The sequence below is a fragment of the Lottia gigantea genome (genome assembly GCF_000327385.1).
Source record: "Lottia gigantea unplaced genomic scaffold LOTGIsca_82, whole genome shotgun sequence".
Classification (NCBI taxonomy): Eukaryota; Metazoa; Mollusca; class Gastropoda; family Lottiidae; genus Lottia; species Lottia gigantea.
In genome coordinates, this window is record NW_008710725.1 from 992,282 (window position 1) to 1,011,733 (window position 19,452).

The 19,452-nt window shown below is 33.4% G+C and overlaps 1 protein-coding gene across 1 annotated transcript in view; it reads right to left on the bottom strand.

Annotated features, from left to right (window-relative positions):
- Positions 1-211: 211 nt before the first annotated feature.
- Positions 212-19,452, bottom strand: part of LOTGIDRAFT_169160 (hypothetical protein) — a gene marked incomplete at both ends in the record, with an annotated part of 22,068 nt that continues 2,827 nt past the window's right edge. Inside the window, 24 exons of the mRNA XM_009067459.1 lie at positions 212-292; positions 687-809; positions 1,091-1,177; positions 1,755-1,842; positions 5,891-6,006; positions 6,578-6,660; positions 6,949-7,054; positions 7,448-7,795; positions 9,070-9,235; positions 10,286-10,422; positions 10,736-10,919; positions 11,125-11,161; positions 11,380-11,499; positions 12,316-12,426; positions 12,716-12,841; positions 13,204-13,260; positions 13,695-13,906; positions 14,103-14,277; positions 14,654-14,750; positions 15,225-15,343; positions 15,462-15,613; positions 16,059-16,134; positions 16,659-16,798; positions 17,136-17,324. Of these exons, the coding sequence (XP_009065707.1) occupies positions 212-292; positions 687-809; positions 1,091-1,177; positions 1,755-1,842; positions 5,891-6,006; positions 6,578-6,660; positions 6,949-7,054; positions 7,448-7,795; positions 9,070-9,235; positions 10,286-10,422; positions 10,736-10,919; positions 11,125-11,161; positions 11,380-11,499; positions 12,316-12,426; positions 12,716-12,841; positions 13,204-13,260; positions 13,695-13,906; positions 14,103-14,277; positions 14,654-14,750; positions 15,225-15,343; positions 15,462-15,613; positions 16,059-16,134; positions 16,659-16,798; positions 17,136-17,324 (3,130 nt within the window). The remainder of the gene's footprint in view (positions 293-686; positions 810-1,090; positions 1,178-1,754; positions 1,843-5,890; positions 6,007-6,577; positions 6,661-6,948; positions 7,055-7,447; positions 7,796-9,069; positions 9,236-10,285; positions 10,423-10,735; positions 10,920-11,124; positions 11,162-11,379; positions 11,500-12,315; positions 12,427-12,715; positions 12,842-13,203; positions 13,261-13,694; positions 13,907-14,102; positions 14,278-14,653; positions 14,751-15,224; positions 15,344-15,461; positions 15,614-16,058; positions 16,135-16,658; positions 16,799-17,135; positions 17,325-19,452) is intronic.

The window sequence follows — 19,452 nt, forward strand, 5'->3', positions numbered from 1 at the left end:
TCTAAACACAATTACTTACTAATTGTAACAAAGTGAAGTTCTCTGTAACTAAGGGTATCCATACTATATTTTTATATATCAATATTTATTATTTATATCCTGGATCTTGAGCAAACTTGACCACCCTGCAAGGCCGGAGTAAGTTACCTTGCTAAGCATAATTATAAAATATAAAATTTCTATAAACAGGATTAGAAGATAATGAATTTTATTATATTTTATTATCAATGGATAACATTAACAACTTTACATTTTCTTTATATTCATTGTTATCTTTCTCACTTCCTTTCAACTGAAATCATAATAACTAATATTAAATCACAGTAGAGATTTTCGAGAATTTTTTAAAACCTTTTTATGGGTATCGCTGACACTGATATCATCAATTTGCACCATTCCAATTTTCAATCAGATGTCTGTGGTTCCTGCAAATCCACTAAGTGTTTTATGACATCAATATCGCAAACGGCCTTATAACATAAGCAGAGTAACTTTCCTCAGTCATGATCCTTTCCCTCTCCCTCAGGCCTGTTATAGGTCTTATTTTGAAGTGAAAATACAGCCCTTTAGAAGCTCAAACCCTTCTGAAATCTGTCGGGTTCCGGGGGCCACTGCCCACTGGCCATAGAGACACATCTCATTTTTCCCCACCCCTTTCAAGATACGCCCCAGCAAGTTATACTCACTATTAAGTGTTTAAATAGGGTAGAGGGTGGTGTTATAGTTGTCACTCTGTAGATATTATATAAAGCTAACCATACAATATCACTGTCTAGTTTTACCAGATAGTTAAATGTCTTTAAACATGCCTGAAAAAAAAAACCAAAAAAAAGACGTGCTATGGGTTTGAACCACTTTGAACTAGAGAAATAATACCTTGCAGTATGCATTGAGGGGCGTTTTAAAAATAAATTTGGAAAGAACCTGGATTCATCCTCAAATGATCTTTAATAGTCTCTAACACCCAGACATCTACTGTCATTAAAGCATCAATGCTTAGACAAAGTGGGACAGGATAATAGAAGCTATGAGATATGAAGATATTTTGACCAATGAAAAGCATGGCAATATAAAGTAATATAATATATACCTGTTGTAAGGCTATGTGTTGATGACAGCTAAGATAAGGTAGACAGCTAGATACCAGAACATCTAAATCATATGACTGTAGCTTTAACTAGAAACGATAAAGAGAGATGAATACTTCACTAATCCATAATCTGACAATGTTACTAATAGGAGTAAGTTCAACTTATCAATTCAATTGCTGTTTGTTTTAGTTAAAGCCTTAGCCCTAATGGAAAGGAGGTGGATGGTTCTTTCACCCATTCTATGATCCATCAGCATTACAAATAAAAGTGGGTTCGCTAAAAAAACCCAACTAATCAGATAAGAGAAAATGGTTACTTTTTAGTTCAATTGAAGTAAAGGGGATGCTTAAATCACTCATTCCATGATCCGACAACATTGCTAGAAGTAGTAAGTTCTTTCCAAAAAAAAATTCAACTAATAAGAGAGATTGTCACTTCACCCATTTCATGATCTGACAACATTTCTTAAAGTAGTGAGTTCATTAAAAAAATTTAACTAATTCATTCAATTGCTCACTTCCCTCTAATAAAGGTGAAGGGGATAGTTCTTTCACTCATGATCCGACAATATAACATGAGGCAGAATGTTTTTTTTTTAAAAGAATGTCAACCAATGAAATGCTAGTTGATTAGTAAACTGCTGTTTATTATTCAGACACATACCATATAAGCCAGGTGTCCCAATGATTGTAAATAAACTAATTGAAGTTTATAGTTGATAGTATATGAATACATAGTTCCACTTTTCATACTGAAAAACAAAATAATACAAAAATCTGTCGTGGACTTTTTACTAAGAAAGTGACCTACTTTTGAATGAATGAATGAAGGAGTGGAATAGAATGGAAATAAATAAATAAATAAATAAATAAATAAATAAATAAATAAATAAATAAATAAATAAATAAATAAATGGCTAGAAACTACTTCTGTGTATGTTTCGAATCAAAAGTCTTGATAAGATAAAAAGTATGAAATCTTAATTCTTTACCAAGACATTTAGAAGAAATCGAAAATATTTCAATAAATCTTTTATGAATTGTCAGAGCATTGTGTAATTTCAATTAGTTCTGTCTTGAAGTCTTGAACAACATGCCTACTTCTGAATCTCAAACAAAAGACATATGAATTAGATCGAAGTTTAAACAAACACGTCTGTGTTCTTGTGTTCTTAGAAAGAATTTATATTCTTAAAGGAAATGATAAAGCTAATTTGCAATTTATGATTTACAGGCATATTATAGCCTTGTCCTTGACCAGTCAAAATTAGAGTTCTTAAAGATGGATTCCCTTATTTTCATTGATGAAAATGCTAATACTTGTACAAATAGAAAGTAGAGGTGTTCTAATGATTTGGAAAAATACCAGTTTGTCTCACATGTCCATAATTAATTCATAATTAGCTAACTTAGAAGAGAATTACCACCAGCAATGAGTGACCGATCAAGAAAGGTCAAAAAGTACTTTTTTGTTTATCCAGACTGTACATACATAGACATTTATTTTTGGTAAAAACTCTTTACTATATTTAATAAGAACAAAATGATATGATTAAGAATACATAATTCATTAGAAACATCAATTAATCAAATACTTTGCTTAATTTGACACTAAGAAACCCATCTTTAACTCTAATGCTGTATTCGTTACCTCAAACAACTATATTTAACAAGGATAACAACCTAGGTTTACAATTAAGGATCTTTCCACCAGCTGATCCCTGGCCAATCCTCTTGGTATTGATCTTTCCTGGATTATCTGTACCTATTTACAGCTGGGTCAACTGGAATTATGAGTGAAGCTGACTTATTCGGGGTCATCCAACTTTCAAATGCTGATCGTGATCGGAACCCACAGCGGGAAATAATTTTCAGACTTTTATTACCGTTATTCCAATTCCAATTCAGATTGAAATAATTGATACTAATTCAGATTGCCAAACAGATAATAGTAAAAATACAGAATTAGACTTAACCCTTCCTTTAAATGTTAATTGAAACAAAACCTTAGAAATTAAATATCACGAAAACCTACGTCAACTGTCATACACTGCTGGAGGGTCTCGAACAACGAATTTAATCTACAGAAACAGACAATTTGAATAAATATAAAAAATCTAACATGATAAATTCTGTGAAATCTAAGAAAAACATTATCTTAAAAGGTTGCTCAAGGAAAGATATTGACATTTTCCTTACTTTTTGAAGTCGTAAATTTCACATGGCTGTAAATGCTTTGGAAGTTATTGTTGGTTGTAGAAGAATTTCTATGACTATTTAATGTGATTCTGAAGAAATTTTGACCAATGAAAAGTGTTCTTTTAAAAGTTACAAGATGCTGCATTTAAGACATTACTTTTCATTGGTCAAAATATCTTCACCAGTTCCTAAAGAATCCAATCAAATTCAAGTTCCTCACCATCAATGACTTACTTTCATTTTCAAGACCAAAAATCAAGCTGTAGTCTAATCGCAATGTTTCTAGTTTCTAGTTCAAAATATTAAAACAGAACCTGAAACATGTTTTTTCTCAGAGGATTCAAGTCAGATAAAAATTACTGAATATAAAATAACCAATTAGTGAATCCCTGCCATTGTTAGCTGTCGTTTAAGTAAATAAAACCTTACTTGTAATTATTGAATCATATTTATGACAGTTTTTGCGATTATCTTAGTTTGAAAGTAGACTTATTATCTAATGTTTCCAGTCTCAGCCTGATCTAGGTGTGTCAGTTTTTGGGTTTGCTGTTATCCATTTTCAGTTGTTTCTACTCATGAGGTCCATAGCCAAACTTGATTATTAGGAGGGGCAAGTGATATATCTGGAAGGGCAAGTAATATATCTAGAGGGGCATGTAATATATCTGGAGAGGCATGTAATATATCTGGAGGGGCATGTAATATATCTGGAAGGGCAAGTAATATATCTGGAGGGGCATGTAATATATCTGGAGAGGCATGTAATATATCTGGAAGGGCAAGTAATATATCTGGTGGGGCATGTAATATATCTGGAAGGGCAAGTAATATATCTGGAGGGGCAAGTAATATATCTGGAGGGGCATGTAATATATCTGGAAGGGCAAGTAATATATCGGGAGGGGCAAGTAATATATCTGGAGGGGCATATATCTGGAGGGGCAAGTAATATATTTGTGTCAACTAAAAGTAGAAATTGTAAACAAACTCTTCACTATAATTTCATATATAATTGTACCCACTTATGTGTACATTTGTGTCAACTAAAGGGTAGGCAATGTAAACAAACTCTTTACTATTATTTCCTCTAAGTCTGTATCCACTTATGTTTACATTTGTGTCAACTAAAGGGTAGACAATGTAAACAAACTCTTGACTATTATTTCCTATAAGTCTGTACCCGCTATGTTTACATTTGTGTCAACTAAAGGGTAGACAATGTAAACAAACTCTTGACTATTATTTCCTATAAGTCTGTACCTGCTATCTTTACATTTGTCAACTAAAGGGTAGACAGTGTAAACAAGCAAATGTAAACAAACTCTTTACTATTATTTCCTACAAGTCTGTACCCACTTATGTTTACATTTGTGTCAACTAAAGGGTAGACATTGTAAACAAGCTCTTTATTATCATTTTCTATAAGCCTGTACCCACTTTATGTTTACATTTGTGTCAACTAAAGGGTAGACATTGTAAACAAACTAAGGTATGCAGACTGTAAACAACCCTAGTGCCAAGGTTTACATTGATTCATGCTATAACTATCTCAATGTTCTAGAAATATTTCATATCTTTAAGTGAAAACATTGATTTTGTAAGATAACAAACATTAAAATTCTGTTTTTCTCAGACAGTTCCAAAGATCATGTCCATTTATGGTATTGGAAAAAAAAATTAGTTACAAAATATTGAAACTCCTTCCATGCAGATTGCCAGTTCTCATGATAAAATTGGTGGCAAGTTCAGAAAGATTTTAGAGGTTTGAATTGGCTTGGTCATTCATTAAATAGAGATACAGGGGTTTAATAATCAGGATCCCTATCACAGAAAACGTATTTGGCAAGGCAGCAGCAGAAAACCCCTTTACTTTTAGAAATGAGCTCTTCCAATTACAACCTATACAGTTGGATATTGATAAGAATTATGCATGTGTGGATGAGTTCAATAAAATTTTAGGGATGTCATGGATGTTTTGTGTCCTACTATTGTGGGACTTCTAAAGACATTCTATGCCATGCAGTGTGCAAAAAGGGAAAATGATCAAGGATAGAATATAATAACAAATCGTATTACTGAAAATATTGGTTACAAGGAGACACTTAAGAACCATCTCTTAATTTAAAGATGGGTTCCCTTATTTTCATTAATAAAATGAAAATGCTGTTATTTTAAGGATAGAGAGGAAAGGTGTACTAATGACTTGGCAAAATACCAGTTTTTCTCACACGTCCATAATTAGTTCATAATTAGCTAAATTAGAAGAGAATTACCAGCAGAATTCCCATAGGTGACCGATCAAGAAAGGTCAAAAAGTATTTTTTTTGTTTATCCAGACTGTACATACAATGATTGGTTAAAACTCTTAATTATATACAGTAAGAACATAATGATATGATTAAGGATACATGATAATTCATTAGAAACACAAATCAATAAAAAAGTTTGCTTAATTTGAGATTAAAATATAAGGAAACCCATCTTTAAAATGTAAAGCCTGTAGCACAACGAGGCCCAATTTATAGTCCCATCAAAAGGACTATCCCTTTGAGAAGCAACTCTTAATTTCACAAGATCGTTAAGAACAATGTGATTAATTACCTGATTTTAGCCTGACTGTATAAAAACTGTTTGATGACAGGACAGATGTTTTTCACAACTCTCTTCATTAAAAATTCACCCGAGTTGTCTACTATTATTGTCAGTGTTTCCATAGCCTGTGATATAATTCAGTCAGAATTAACTTATTAGGGTTGACTAATTAGTAATGTAGTTCTATTTAAGTACAAAAAACTCCATAATTAGGTTATACATAATAAACAAGGAAGTGAAAAAAAAATGGAGTTCTTCAACCTACTTTTCTGCACCTAATTGGGCTAATGAAAATAGACAACACCATGTAGTGTGCAATGAGAGAAACTTTGCCATACACAGGACATATATAATGAATTTGACCATATCATAAGAAGATTATAATGTTATTGGACTACAAAAGACAGGCAACACCATGCAATGTACAAGGAGGGTAATTTTGTCAGGACCGTGGCGTTAGCCTACTCTTTTCCGAGGGATCGTTTAACGTGTACAGTCAGTAGTGCATGGGTTATTGTCCCATTTGATTGACTAAATGCTTTTTCCATGTCAGTCCCTCTTACCTGCATCACTGACAAGGGGTTGAAAATCTCGACCTTTGCTGGGATTAAACCCTGGACCTTCAGGTTGACCAGCAAGTGTTTAACTCACTGAGATAACCCGGCTCTCAAAGAAAGAAAAGCAATATTACTGTACCTTAATGGTCACCAGTTTTTCTTCATCAGAGAAGCGCAGTGAAAACGGCACCCATAATTCATGTAACAAGGGCAGTAACTCATCTGTAAATAGAAAAACACAGGCACGATGAAGTTATGTTTCAAAAGATATTATCCCAGATTTTAAAATCATACTGAAATTCCATTGGTCAAAAATTCAGGATTTAAAATCGATTTGACTGATTATCCAATCAGATGACCGTATATAATAATCAATCTAATTAAGGTTGGTGAAATATGCCCTAGGGTAATAATTCAATTAGTAATGTTAGATCCAGAGTTTACATCTCAACTGATTTACGAAACATAAAATAACCATGAAAGAGGGAAAAAGAACAGTTATTTTCTTACCTTGGTGATGTTTTAAGGCTTTAACAGAATGTTGTATAATCTGTAAAACTTGTAATCTATGACGTCCATTCGTAGATGATAATAAATGTTTCGTTCTGGTTAATATCTAGATAAAACAATCATCTGATTCAGTTATAATCTAAAAAAAACTTCTGATGCTAACTCTAGTACTTTTAAAGGTCAGCTTGGTGAACCTAGGGCTCTAATTTTGAAAACTTTTACCTAAGATGATTTGAATGTTCCAGTCATCTGATTGGTCAATCACCAATATATATTTCAAATTTAGTTTCATTGTCCAATCAGATTACTGTATTTGATCCAATCTGGATTTCAAAATACCAGGTTTATCTACTAAAGTGAAACACGGTAGAAACATGTCAGAGTTTCAATATATTCAAAAGACCTGTGGTCCATTTATTACCTCACTTTAAAATATGATTTTACCTACTAAAGTGAAACACGGCTTAAACATGAATGTATTCAAGAGATAATGCAGTACCTGTTGTACAGCTGTAATATGATAAGGTAACTGTTTAGTCGTATCGGTTGCCACCAGAGGATCCTCATCACCATCTTCATCAACATCCTCCCCCAAGCTGGAGAGGTTACCCTCAATTTCTTTATTCCTATGATACTCTTTAAAATACTTCTCAATATCTTCTATGGACAGTTTCTCAAATCTCTGGCAGTCGTCATAGAGATGAGGTTTGTCGGTCGAAATCTTGGAATTTGCTTGATTTTCTTGTTTGTGAGGAAACCAGCGATTGACAGAAATGACCAATTCTTTTAAAACATTTAAATAAATTAATATTTCTTCTTCGTAATTATCATCCAAAGATTCTAAAATCTATAAAAAAAATGTAAAACAAAAATTAATTATTAAATCTACCTGAAGTCTGTAAATCAATCAATCTTATTTGAGCTCAAGTTCAATTTAGTTTTATCATCCAATCAGATTTCTTTATTTTAGATGATTTTAGTGATCCAGTCATCTGATTGGTCAATTATTAAAGTTGATTTTAAACTTAGTTTTATTATCCAATCAGATTACTATATTTCTCAAATTAAGATAATTTTAGTGATCCAGTCATCTGATTGGTCAATTATTAAAATCAATTCTAAATTTAGTTTTATTATCCAATCAGATTACTGTATTTTTCTTAACATAACATCATTTTAGTGTTCCAGTCATCTGATTGGTCAATTATTAAAGATGATTTTAAACTTAGTTTTACTATCCAATCAGATTACCATGTTTCTTAAAACAGTACTCTAAATATATTTTGTCTTGTCTACCAGCTAGTCCTAGGTCAAATCTCTTAAAATTGATTTCACAAGGATAACAACTTAGGCTCTAAAGGATCCTGTCTACTAGCTGGTCCTAGGTCAAATCTCTTAAAATTGATTTCACAAGGATAATATACAATTAAAGGGGAAGTATGGACCAGGTGGATAAAAACAGTAATTATAAGTCCAGTCAGCCAATATCAATATCATATCAATTTCAACACTATTATTGATATAGTTCGGTACATCTAGGTACAGTAGTGTCAATTGATGAAGTACATCTTTTCTGAACTACATTTGTTGGAAACTTTTTTATTATAAAGATTAATATGTTGAATTTTTTTAAAAGAAGTGTGTTTATTTCATTATAGTATCTTGTGTTTTTGATATTTACTCCTCACTTCTAAATATCAGTCAAATATCATATCAAAACATCAGTTGTAATTCTGCTTTAAGACTCTGTTATAGAATTTTAAAAGATACTAAACAAATCAGAAAACTTTCTCACTTTAAAGGGGCAGTATACACATTTTTTATTTCAAAATAGAAATTACTAAACTATGCTTTCGTTCAAGGCACATTTCTCTAGATTTTGGTCTGTTTTTCATTACTACTTCAAAAATCCTAGGACTTATTCTTGAAATCTTAAGTAAGATAGAACCCAGATTTTAAAAAATACAGTAATCTGATTGGTTGATAAAACTGAATTCAAAAAGTAATTGACCAATCAGATGACTGGAACACAAAAAAAATCTTGACTTAAGTTTTCAATAATAAGGCCCCTGACTGTCCCTTTAAAATCCAAGGGAGAGAAATCTCATGTTCGATGCCTACCTCTTGAATAGTGTCATGTATCAATGGAATTATTTCAGAACTACTGTACTGTATCATGACTTGTAGAACCTGTGGTGCTCGGTAGCCATCTTGGCGCTGACGTAATTTCAGTGATATCGCATTAACCAGATAGTCAGAATTTTTTCGTATTAATTCATCAATTGATCTGAAATTAACAAATAAAATTACAAAACTTCAAGGGTCTTTTCCACCAACTGGTTCTTGACTAAATCTCTTGGTTATGATTTGACAAGGATAACAACTTAGGTTCACCAGGATCCTTTCTACCAGCTTGTCCTTGTCAAGCCCCTTGGTATTGATTTTTCAAGGATAACAACTTAGGTTCTAAAGGATCCTGTCTATCAGCTGGTCCTTGACCTAACATCTTGGTTAGATTTTACATAGATAACAACTTAGGTTCACAACGATCTTTCAAGGATAACAACTTGGGTTTTAGAGGATCCTTTCTACCAGCTGGTCCATGTCCAAACCTCTTGGTTATTATTTTTTTAAGGATAACAACTTAGGTTCATGTGGATCCTGTCTACCAGCTTGTCCTTGACTGAACCTCTTGGTTATTATTTTTTTAAGGATAACAACTTAGGTTCATGTGGATCCTGTCTACCAGCTTGTCCTTGACTGAACCTCTTGGTAATTATTTTACAAGGATAACAACTTAGGTTCATGTGGATCCTGTCTACCAGCTTGTCCTTGACTGAACCTCTTGGTAATTATTTTACAAGGATAACAACTTAGGTTCATGTGGATCCTGTCTACCAGCTTGTCCTTGACTGAACCTCTTGGTAATATTACAAGGATAACAACTTAGGTTCATGTGGATCCTGTCTACCAGCTTGTCCTTGACTGAACCTCTTGGTTATTATTTTTTTAAGGATAACAATTTAGGTTCATGTGGATCCTGTCTACCAGCTGTTCTTTATACCAAACCTATTGGTTATGATTGGACAAGGTAAAAGGCAAGTCATGCAAAACTGATCTTCTTAATTATAAAAATATTATCGAAATAGTACCCAATATCAAATTAAAACCCACTCTAACCCAGATTATGAAAAATTAAGGGCTATCACATGAAGTTTAATAATAAGGAGTAATACTGAGGTAAGATTGGTCAAAAAATGATCTACATGTCCCTTAAAATAATAAACAAATTAGGGGTTATCACATGAAGTTACATAAAAAAAAGAGTAATATGTACCTATAATGACAGGCTGTGGTTATATCAGTCAAAGTTAAATATGCTGTGTTGTTAATATAGTTATTATCTTGTCCTAGTTTTTCTAACACTGGATACAAGACATCTATCAACATAGTATTAAACTCTCGGCCGGTCACCTACATTATAATTATTTTCTTTAAGTACATAATCAATACAAAAATACTTCCTGGACATTTTCTCAAAGAGATAGAGTACAACATCAAATCTTACCTGTAATACTTTTCAAAAATGGAAATTTTATATTGAGTTTGTTTCTGAGTACATGATCAATTCACAAATTAGGAGCTTGAAAAAATATACTTATAAAGGATTGAAGTACTATCAAATTCAATCTGGCCTGTAACTCTTTTAAAAAATAAAATTCTGACATCAAGTTTGTGTGATTAAAACCAAATTTAGAAAATTTTGATATTATAAGAAATTACTCACTTTAGCAAATGTTCCAATTCCTTCTAAAATCAAACAAATTTGCATGATATTTGTGTTCATGTTGGCTAGTGTTAAAGCTGGTTTGGTCTGTTTGGGTTGTATGGAGTCATTAGTACCACCAGGGGCTATGTTGGTTACAGGGAGATCAAAATTGGCATCTGATAAATATTCTTCTACAAGCATTCTGAAATACGAATAAGCACCAAATAAGGGATTATAAATGGTTCGTCAGAACGTAGGCCTACACAAACGGTCATCTGACGGAAAATTCTAAAGATGCTATCAGAAGCCATAAAGCTTAGAAAATCTCTTGTTCTTGATCTTGGTTGGCTTACTTTTTAGATTTTTTAACATAACACCAAACAAATTGAAATAGAAACTTATTTTACCTGACAATTCCCATTTTTCTTTCATTTCTTTCCTCATCTGTAAAAAAGAACAACAAAATTCTACAATTCTACTCAGATACAAATACAACATAATTGAATGCAAACCAGGCGCTAAATTTTCAATTTGAAACATGCTACAGCTAGTTTTAACATCTATAACCTCAGTCACTAATACAAAGTTTACCTACTAAAGTAAAACACGGTAGAAATATATAATAGTATTGAATGTGTTGATGAGAAGTTTTGATAACTTACTATTTTCCGTTGTTGACAATCCCTGGACTATTTTATTGATGATAAGTATAGCCTGTAGTCTATAGAGACTGGTTTCATGATATATATCTAACACATGATCTACTATAACATCACTATCACCTGAATATAATAATATTAATGATGATAATAATAATGATGATAATGATGATGATAGAAGGATGAATGATAATGATCATAATGATGATGATAGAAGGATGAATGATAATGATGATAGAAGGATGAATGATAATGATAGAAGGATGAATGATAATGATGATAGGATGAATGATAATGATAGGATGAATGATAATGATGATAGGATGAATGATAATGATCATAATGATGATGATAGGATGAATGATAATGATAGAAGGATGAATGATAATGATAGAAGGATGAATGATAATGATGATAGGATGAATGATAATGATAGGATGAATGATAATGATGATGATAGGATGAATGATAATGATGATGATAGAAGGATGAATGATAATGATAGGATGAATGATGATGATAGAAGGATGAATGATAATGATGATAGGATGAATGATAATGATAATGATGATAAGGATGAATGATTAGGAGGAAGGGAGGTTGGTGAGGATGATAGAAGATTTATGATGATAATAATAATAATGATGATAATGATGATGATAATGATGATGATAATAACTTTGTATATTAATTTTCATGTATGGTGATGATCATAATGATGTTGATGATAGTTTGGTGATGATGATATTTCCAAAACTAGCTATCATGATGAGAATTATTTATCAGAAACATGTAGCTGCGATATCAGATGAGCTCTATACCTCTCCGCTAAAGAGTTACCATCCATATCTTAAACTACCTGTCCTGATGATGATTGTGTATCTGAAACACCAGATGAGCATCAGATGAGTTCAAGTCAATTAAATACATCATACGTACCATACTGTCCTAACAAACAACAAGTCTGATATAAACCGGTTTCAATCTTATTGTCTCGAAAATGTTTAAAAACTTTGACTGGTTTCCTGATATCACTGTCTTTAGTAGAATCTACAATATATATCATGAATACATTCTTCCTTTAAGTTCTAACTATTCTGGAGTAACTTTTCGGAGATTTAAAGAAAAAACAGTAATCTGATTTTGAAAAAAAAAAGTCTGCATCTTGTAGTGGACCAGTGAAGGGAAATTTTATAAGAAAGAATGAGTTAAACAATTATATTTCACACGGATCTTGCCAACCAGCTGTCGAGGTATCTTTAACGTGCACAGACTGTAGCACATTGGGTCTCGGTTTATTGTCCCATCCGAACGACTAGACGCTTTTTCTATGTCTTACCGAGAGTAAGTGTATGATGTTCTATTATTCTGATATCTGAACAGTCCAACTCGAACGACTGAACTAGAGATAAAAATAACCGTCTCAGATGAGCCACCGATCTCAAAACTTTATTGATGTCACTTCCTGTAAAGAAATTTGTCAGGAAGTCATGATATAGCTATATTTTTGCTGTATTCTTTTCCTCTCGGAAATTGATAACTTTTCAGAGAAAACAAATATATAGTCATACAGAGTAAGGGAGGTAACTACACATACAACCATCATATAGGACTCAGACTACAAATAATATTAGCAATAATAAAGGTATACTATTCCTTCCCTTTCCATTATTTTTATCCATTAGGCATATTTTTAAGTCTAGATTTGGATTTTGATGTCTGAATTTGTAATTTCTGTCATGGAAAGAGTGAGTTCATTTTAAAGAAAAAAGCAGACTAAAATTCCTCTCTGAATTTTTGAAAAAGGACACAAAAATTCAAACTCACCAAGTAGAGTAAGATAACCGTTTAGAAGATTTACAATTGATAGTTTCTCTTCTTCATCTACACATAGAAAAATTAAATGACACGAGTGTCTATGCAATGCAGTGTACAATGGGACAAAATGTCAAGACAGGACTGTTATACTACTGTTTGTATTTATTTCCAACTATCAAGGGCTGTTTTGCCAACTTATTTGAAATAGCTATACAGTGTACAATTCTTATTTCATCACATTTGCCAAGGAATTTTTTGTCAGCAATCAAAATCATCCATGCAGTGTACAATGAGGGAAGTCTTAGCAACAAATAGCACTCTTTCCTTTTACTGTTTAATTCTCAATTGTAAAGAAATCTTTGCCAATGAGCATGTTTAATATTAACAAGAAAATGGCACCATCATTTATATTTTGAACTGTTGAAAAGTTGTAAAAAATTCCATGCAACTAGTTGGCATAAACACTTCCCTTAAGTGTACAATGAGGAAATTGTACCAACCTGCCATACGTATTTGTCTAGGTAAGGCTGTCGTCAAATTATGTAAATTTTCAGCCAGTATTTCCTGCAGGGCTCTGGAATCCAAGACATCTGTTTGCCGCTGTTTGAATTGGTCTAGTGTAGCCAGGGCTTTATTCCTGATATTGGTATAATCATCACCTATATATCCTACTAAAACATCTAGTAAAATAGGCACCGTCTTTGACATTGTCCTGGAAGCGAACAGAAATTAAGGCATCATCAGGTTGCTTGATTGGTGAGATCAGCACGTTCGAGATTTTTGGAATCAACTGACACTCTATAAAACTAGTTGGAACAGAGTTCAGAACACATTCAATGTGTGACGAAAAAATAGTAGGTGTAGACAGAATTCAAAATGGTCAATGTCTGGAATTGTTTTTCGCATACCTGTTACATTTCTTTAACAAAAGATCTGCTGATTCCACAAGAGCCATGCGGACTCTCCAATTACTGTTGGTTCTGATGGTTACTAATTCTTTTAATAATATGACTAATTTACTGGTCGTCGATTCAAACCATTCTATATTTCTTTTTATCATTAACTCTTTTATCTTCTCATTTACTGTGATAGTAGAACAAAATATCATAGAGAACCGAGCATAACCAAACTTTAAATGACATTCATGGCTTAAACAACAAGGGAAACAACAAGGACAAAAGCTTAAGTTCACAGTAAAGGGTCTTTTCTACCAGCTGGTTCTTGTCCAAACCTCTTGCCAATGCCAGCTGATCATTGAAAGAATTGAGTTCCTTTTAACTTCAACCCACATTCAGCATGGGTTACAATGTCTATGTCTATGTTTAATTCGTGGCTAAATTTGTTTTCAAGGTTTGTGAAGCTCTTATGAAAATCAAGAGCATAATATGACATACAATTCAATACTGACTCAATACTCGTAATGTTTAACGCTGGTTTAGATATAATTTTGTAACTATACCTCTACTGTGAGTTTTAACTGTAATATTATTATCATCTTGTAAACCTTCATTGTTCATCACTAGACTGGTAATCTTACTCCATGTTTCTAATGATTTCTGAAATATCATGGTGAGGAAAATAAATAACTGAATGAATTTCATCTCCTACTGTTTCTATACCTTATTGGACTAATGAAAACAAACAATGCAGTGTAGGAAATTTAGTCAGGTGGATTAGCCTAGACTAGACCAGTGCTTCCCAACCTATTTCAGCCTTCACACCCCTGGAGCAATCACCTGGACCTTTCACACCCCAAAAATTTGTTTCATCCACATTTTCAGCATGTGATGATGTGAGGTGCTCTCTCAATTCAAAATAATATTTTCTCCCACACCAGTTGGCCACACCCCTGACACCCTAGTCCCACACCCCTAGGTTGAGAACCTGGGGTCTAGACCGTCAGGGGTTCAATTCAAATTATCAAAGGTTTGAAAAGTCCGAAGGTATTATCTTGACCTATACAGGGATTGGACTCTGGACCTTCAGGTTAGTGAGCAAGCGTCCATGGATTCCAGAAATTATTAACCTACCACAATGACAGCATGTCCCTGTTTACTATCACCAGTTATAACTCTAGTTAGCGCCATGGATATTCCTGGTAAAAACGATGCTAAGATATCACCTAATGTCCGTCTTTCACTTCGACAAACTGAAAAACCAACAGTATGATATTATACTGTAGAAATACTACACATTGAAAATTTACTTTCTAATTTTCACCACTCTTATAGGATCAATGAAATGATATTAAGTTTTAACAAGCCTACCTTTTCTATGAGTCTGGGCAATGGAATCCAAACAATTTAAAGCAGCTATCTGCAGGCTTCGAGATCTCTCTAATTCTGCTTCCTTCAACAATACAGATACAGCATGGCCCAGAGCTGGTAGAGAGGAAGGTTCATATAGATGTTGTATGGTACTGAAATATAATGACAGATCCATTAGGAGGATTCCTTTATATTGATATCTTCAAGAGATTGTAAAGAGTTTGTTTTGTATTTGAGACACTGATAGCATTGATTTGCACCATTCCAATTTTCAATCATTATCACAGTTCATTAAAGGGATTGTGAAGTGGTTTTCTTAACTTTATGTATAGGTGACTGACAGCATCAATTTACACCATTTCGATTTTCAATCATGTGGTTCATGCAAATGCACTAAAGATAACCTTTTATGACGATTAGGTGCCATGGATTGGAATTTTTCTCAAGGTAAACAAAAATACTGATGCCAGTGCCAATGCTGTCAGTTCTTCCAAATTTTGACCCAATGTTGGGAATCACCCTTTAATAAGCTCATTTAAGAATCATGTAAGAATTCTGCAGCAAATTTCCATGAATACAAATTATAAATTGCTCTACCTCCATTCTGTATGAGTAATCAAACTGGATAAACAATTCAACAAAATCAACATAAACTCTTCCGATTTACTCTCCTCTAAAATAAAATACACAACATATGCTTACAGTGGGCAATGAGGTAACTATCTCAGCCATACTAGTCCAATGAACAGGGTGTAAGTCTTGCCTTTTCTGCCTAACAATAATGTTATAAAGTCAAACACCCAGAAGTAGGTAATTTCCTATCAAATTGATGTATTCCAATACTCTCTACTTGTGACCTAGGCCAGTGCTTCTATGAGAGAGTTTCTCTTATAAAACCTTATACCAAAACTAGGTCAAACTGCTTAATTAACAATTAGTATTCTCTGTTTGTAATTAACCCCATGTACTGAATGTTAGACAGGACCATGTCCTTGTGTATTGGACCTAATTCTGACCCATGTAAAATTAAGAGTTTATCATTATTATTATTATTATTATATTTTTTAAAAGGGTTTGATCAAGTAGATACATAGATATAAATAGCACATTTTAGACATATTTACAGAAATATTTTTGAACATTTTTGATTGTGAGAATTGACCCTTGAAGGCCCCCAGTTTCAGACATTATTTCTACCTTTGGATTCTCCATTTGGAGGGTTAATGAGAAAACAGATAGTGGTGAATAAATCTTGTACCATCTGCCAGTTACTTATTGTTGTATTGTCAAAAATATATTTCAAACATTCACACGTTTTGATGTAGGTATCTTCTTCTCTGTAAAAAAAAAACAGCAAATTAAAGATGAGTTCCCTATATTTTCATCAACCAATCATGTCCGATTTAAAACTCCAAATGTCTGATATAGCATAACTTCTATCTTAATTCCCTCCAGCTGGTAAACCTCGTATTAGGGGCATAATTTGTGTTCATGATTTTCAAAGAGGTCCATACACACACTGTTTTGTTTAAACCCCCTTGTATGAAAAATAACCTTCTGGAGGAATTGAAGCAATGCTGCCTTATTGCCAAGCAGACGAAATCCAACTCGCTGCCCACTGAGCTATTCATGCTACAGAATAGTTTAAACAACAAAGTCATAAGTACTACTTACATTGTTTTAGTTTGTTTAAAGACCAGGCGTAGAGGGAAAATAACATATTCTTGAAAATCTTGTAACAAACCGACATCAAGTTTCATTAATTCTTCTCTCAGTTTTAAAATATTCTCTCTACTTGGCTGTTTAGTAACAACAACACAGATTGGCTGCAGATTGTTGAATGCAACTGATCTGTCCATATCTCTGAAGTGAAACAAATTTTAACAATACAGAGAAGCCTAGGCCTAGTACAAAACATCAAGCTTCTTCTTTTGTCACTTTTGTTTTGATAGTATTTCGTAACCATGTGACCCTTGAACTTGTGGTCACACGGTCTTAAAAGGCTGGCAAGAGATTAGCATCTTCACAGATGGGGAAAATCCCCCAAAAACAGAGTTGTCAGATGAAAAATTCTAAATGTGGCAGTGAGTGGGCCTGCATAATTTTCATGCACTTTTTTTTGGTAGAACAACAGTAAGTTTAGATAGTGAGTAGCCAAAAAAGGCTTATCTCTTCACTTCTGTTGAAGGTAGTGACAGACATCTACCCAAGATCTTGCCACGATTACCATGGGGTCTCTGATTCTAAGCACTGATGTCGAGTAGGGAGTCCGAAACTTTTCATGTAAATGCAACAAGAAATCAAAACGCACAATGTCATATTCAAAACTTCATCTGTTTTTTTGGAAGATGGCAACTTAATTACGAAACCCTAGTTAATTTGCCGATGTTGTACAAAATTGCTGAAGAAATGATCATGAAAACTTAATCAACCTTGATCTAAGTTATCTTTCATTTCGTGGGCGCCGCCATTTTATAAATATTGACCAATCAAAATGGACTATTATCTTCACACGAGACAGAAAAGGTGCGCCTTATCACCACATTAAAAATATTGACTAAAATGGAAATGAAATCAATTCCATTGGAAATGGTTATAGGGCAAGCGACATAGCTGCCAGACCTAATTTCTGATCTATATGCGAACCTCCTCAGTAGAAAGTTCTAAGTTTCATCGTAGTCCGATGAAGTAGTACTAGTAGTTTCAGCTGTAAGTTAAACGCATGCTCTCTGCAGTGCACACTAAAGATCGACAGTTGGAAATCGAAGGAAATAGACGATGTGCGGTGTGCGGTGTGGTGTACGGCGCGGGATGATCGATCCAGTATAAAATATAACAAGTGAACACACGAGGTACGGGTCCGGGCACGGTGCGGACACGATTCGTTACTACTATTTTCTACTGTATCGATAATCTCGTACCGTACACGACACTGTACATCGGGTGCGGGGCGGTGGAGGCTTGAGCAGAGGCTAAGCTGGAAGGAGGGTCAGACTTTTGAAAAAGTAGGCCTAGTGGTTCGTCTAGCCTATGCCGAATCCATCGTTTCACCACAAGACTTAGGGGCAGATAACAAGTTCTTGACGTGTAATAACAATTTTTATTGTTTAAAAGTCATTTAGTGATGGTAAAATAACGAAAAACAGCAGAATTTACGGATAACAACATCGTTGTTCAAACAACGCCTCTTAGAAATAAATAAATGGGACGTAAAAACTTCGGACGGATTGGATATCAATATCACTGTATATATTAGCACAACGTTTCGATAAGGTTTCATTTGTCAATCTCGAGTGATGACAGTACTAAAATTTATTCGTGAAAATTCAGCAAGCACTGAGCTTTACGGAAATCGGGCTCTATGTAGATGACTTTACAGATAGCTGAAATTGAACTCTATCAGCTGGTAAAGTAAATATTTAGATGACTATACAGATAGCTGAAATTGAGCTCTATCAGCTGGTAAAGTAAATATTTAGATGACTATACAGATAGCTGAAATTGAGCTCTATCAGCTGATAAAGTAAATATTTAGATGACTATACAGATAGCTGAAATTGAGCTCTATCAGCTGGTAAAGTAAATATTTAGATGACTATACAGATAGCTGAAATTGAACTCTATCAGCTGGTAAAGTAAATATTTAGATGACTATACAGATAACTGAAATTGAACTCTGTCAGCTGGTAAAGTAAATATTTAGATGACTATACAGATAGCTGAAAATGAGCTCTATCAGCTGGTAAAGTAAATATTTAGATGACTATACAGATAGCTGAAATTGAGCTCTATCAGCTGGTAAAGTAAATATTTAGATGGCTATACAGATAGCTGAAATTGAATTCTATCAGCTGGTAAAGTAACTATTTAGATGACTATACAGATAGCTGAAATTGAGCTCTATCAGCTGGTAAAGTAAATATTTAGACGACTATACAGATAGCTGAAATTGACTCTATCAGCTGGTAAAGTAAATATTTAGATTACACTA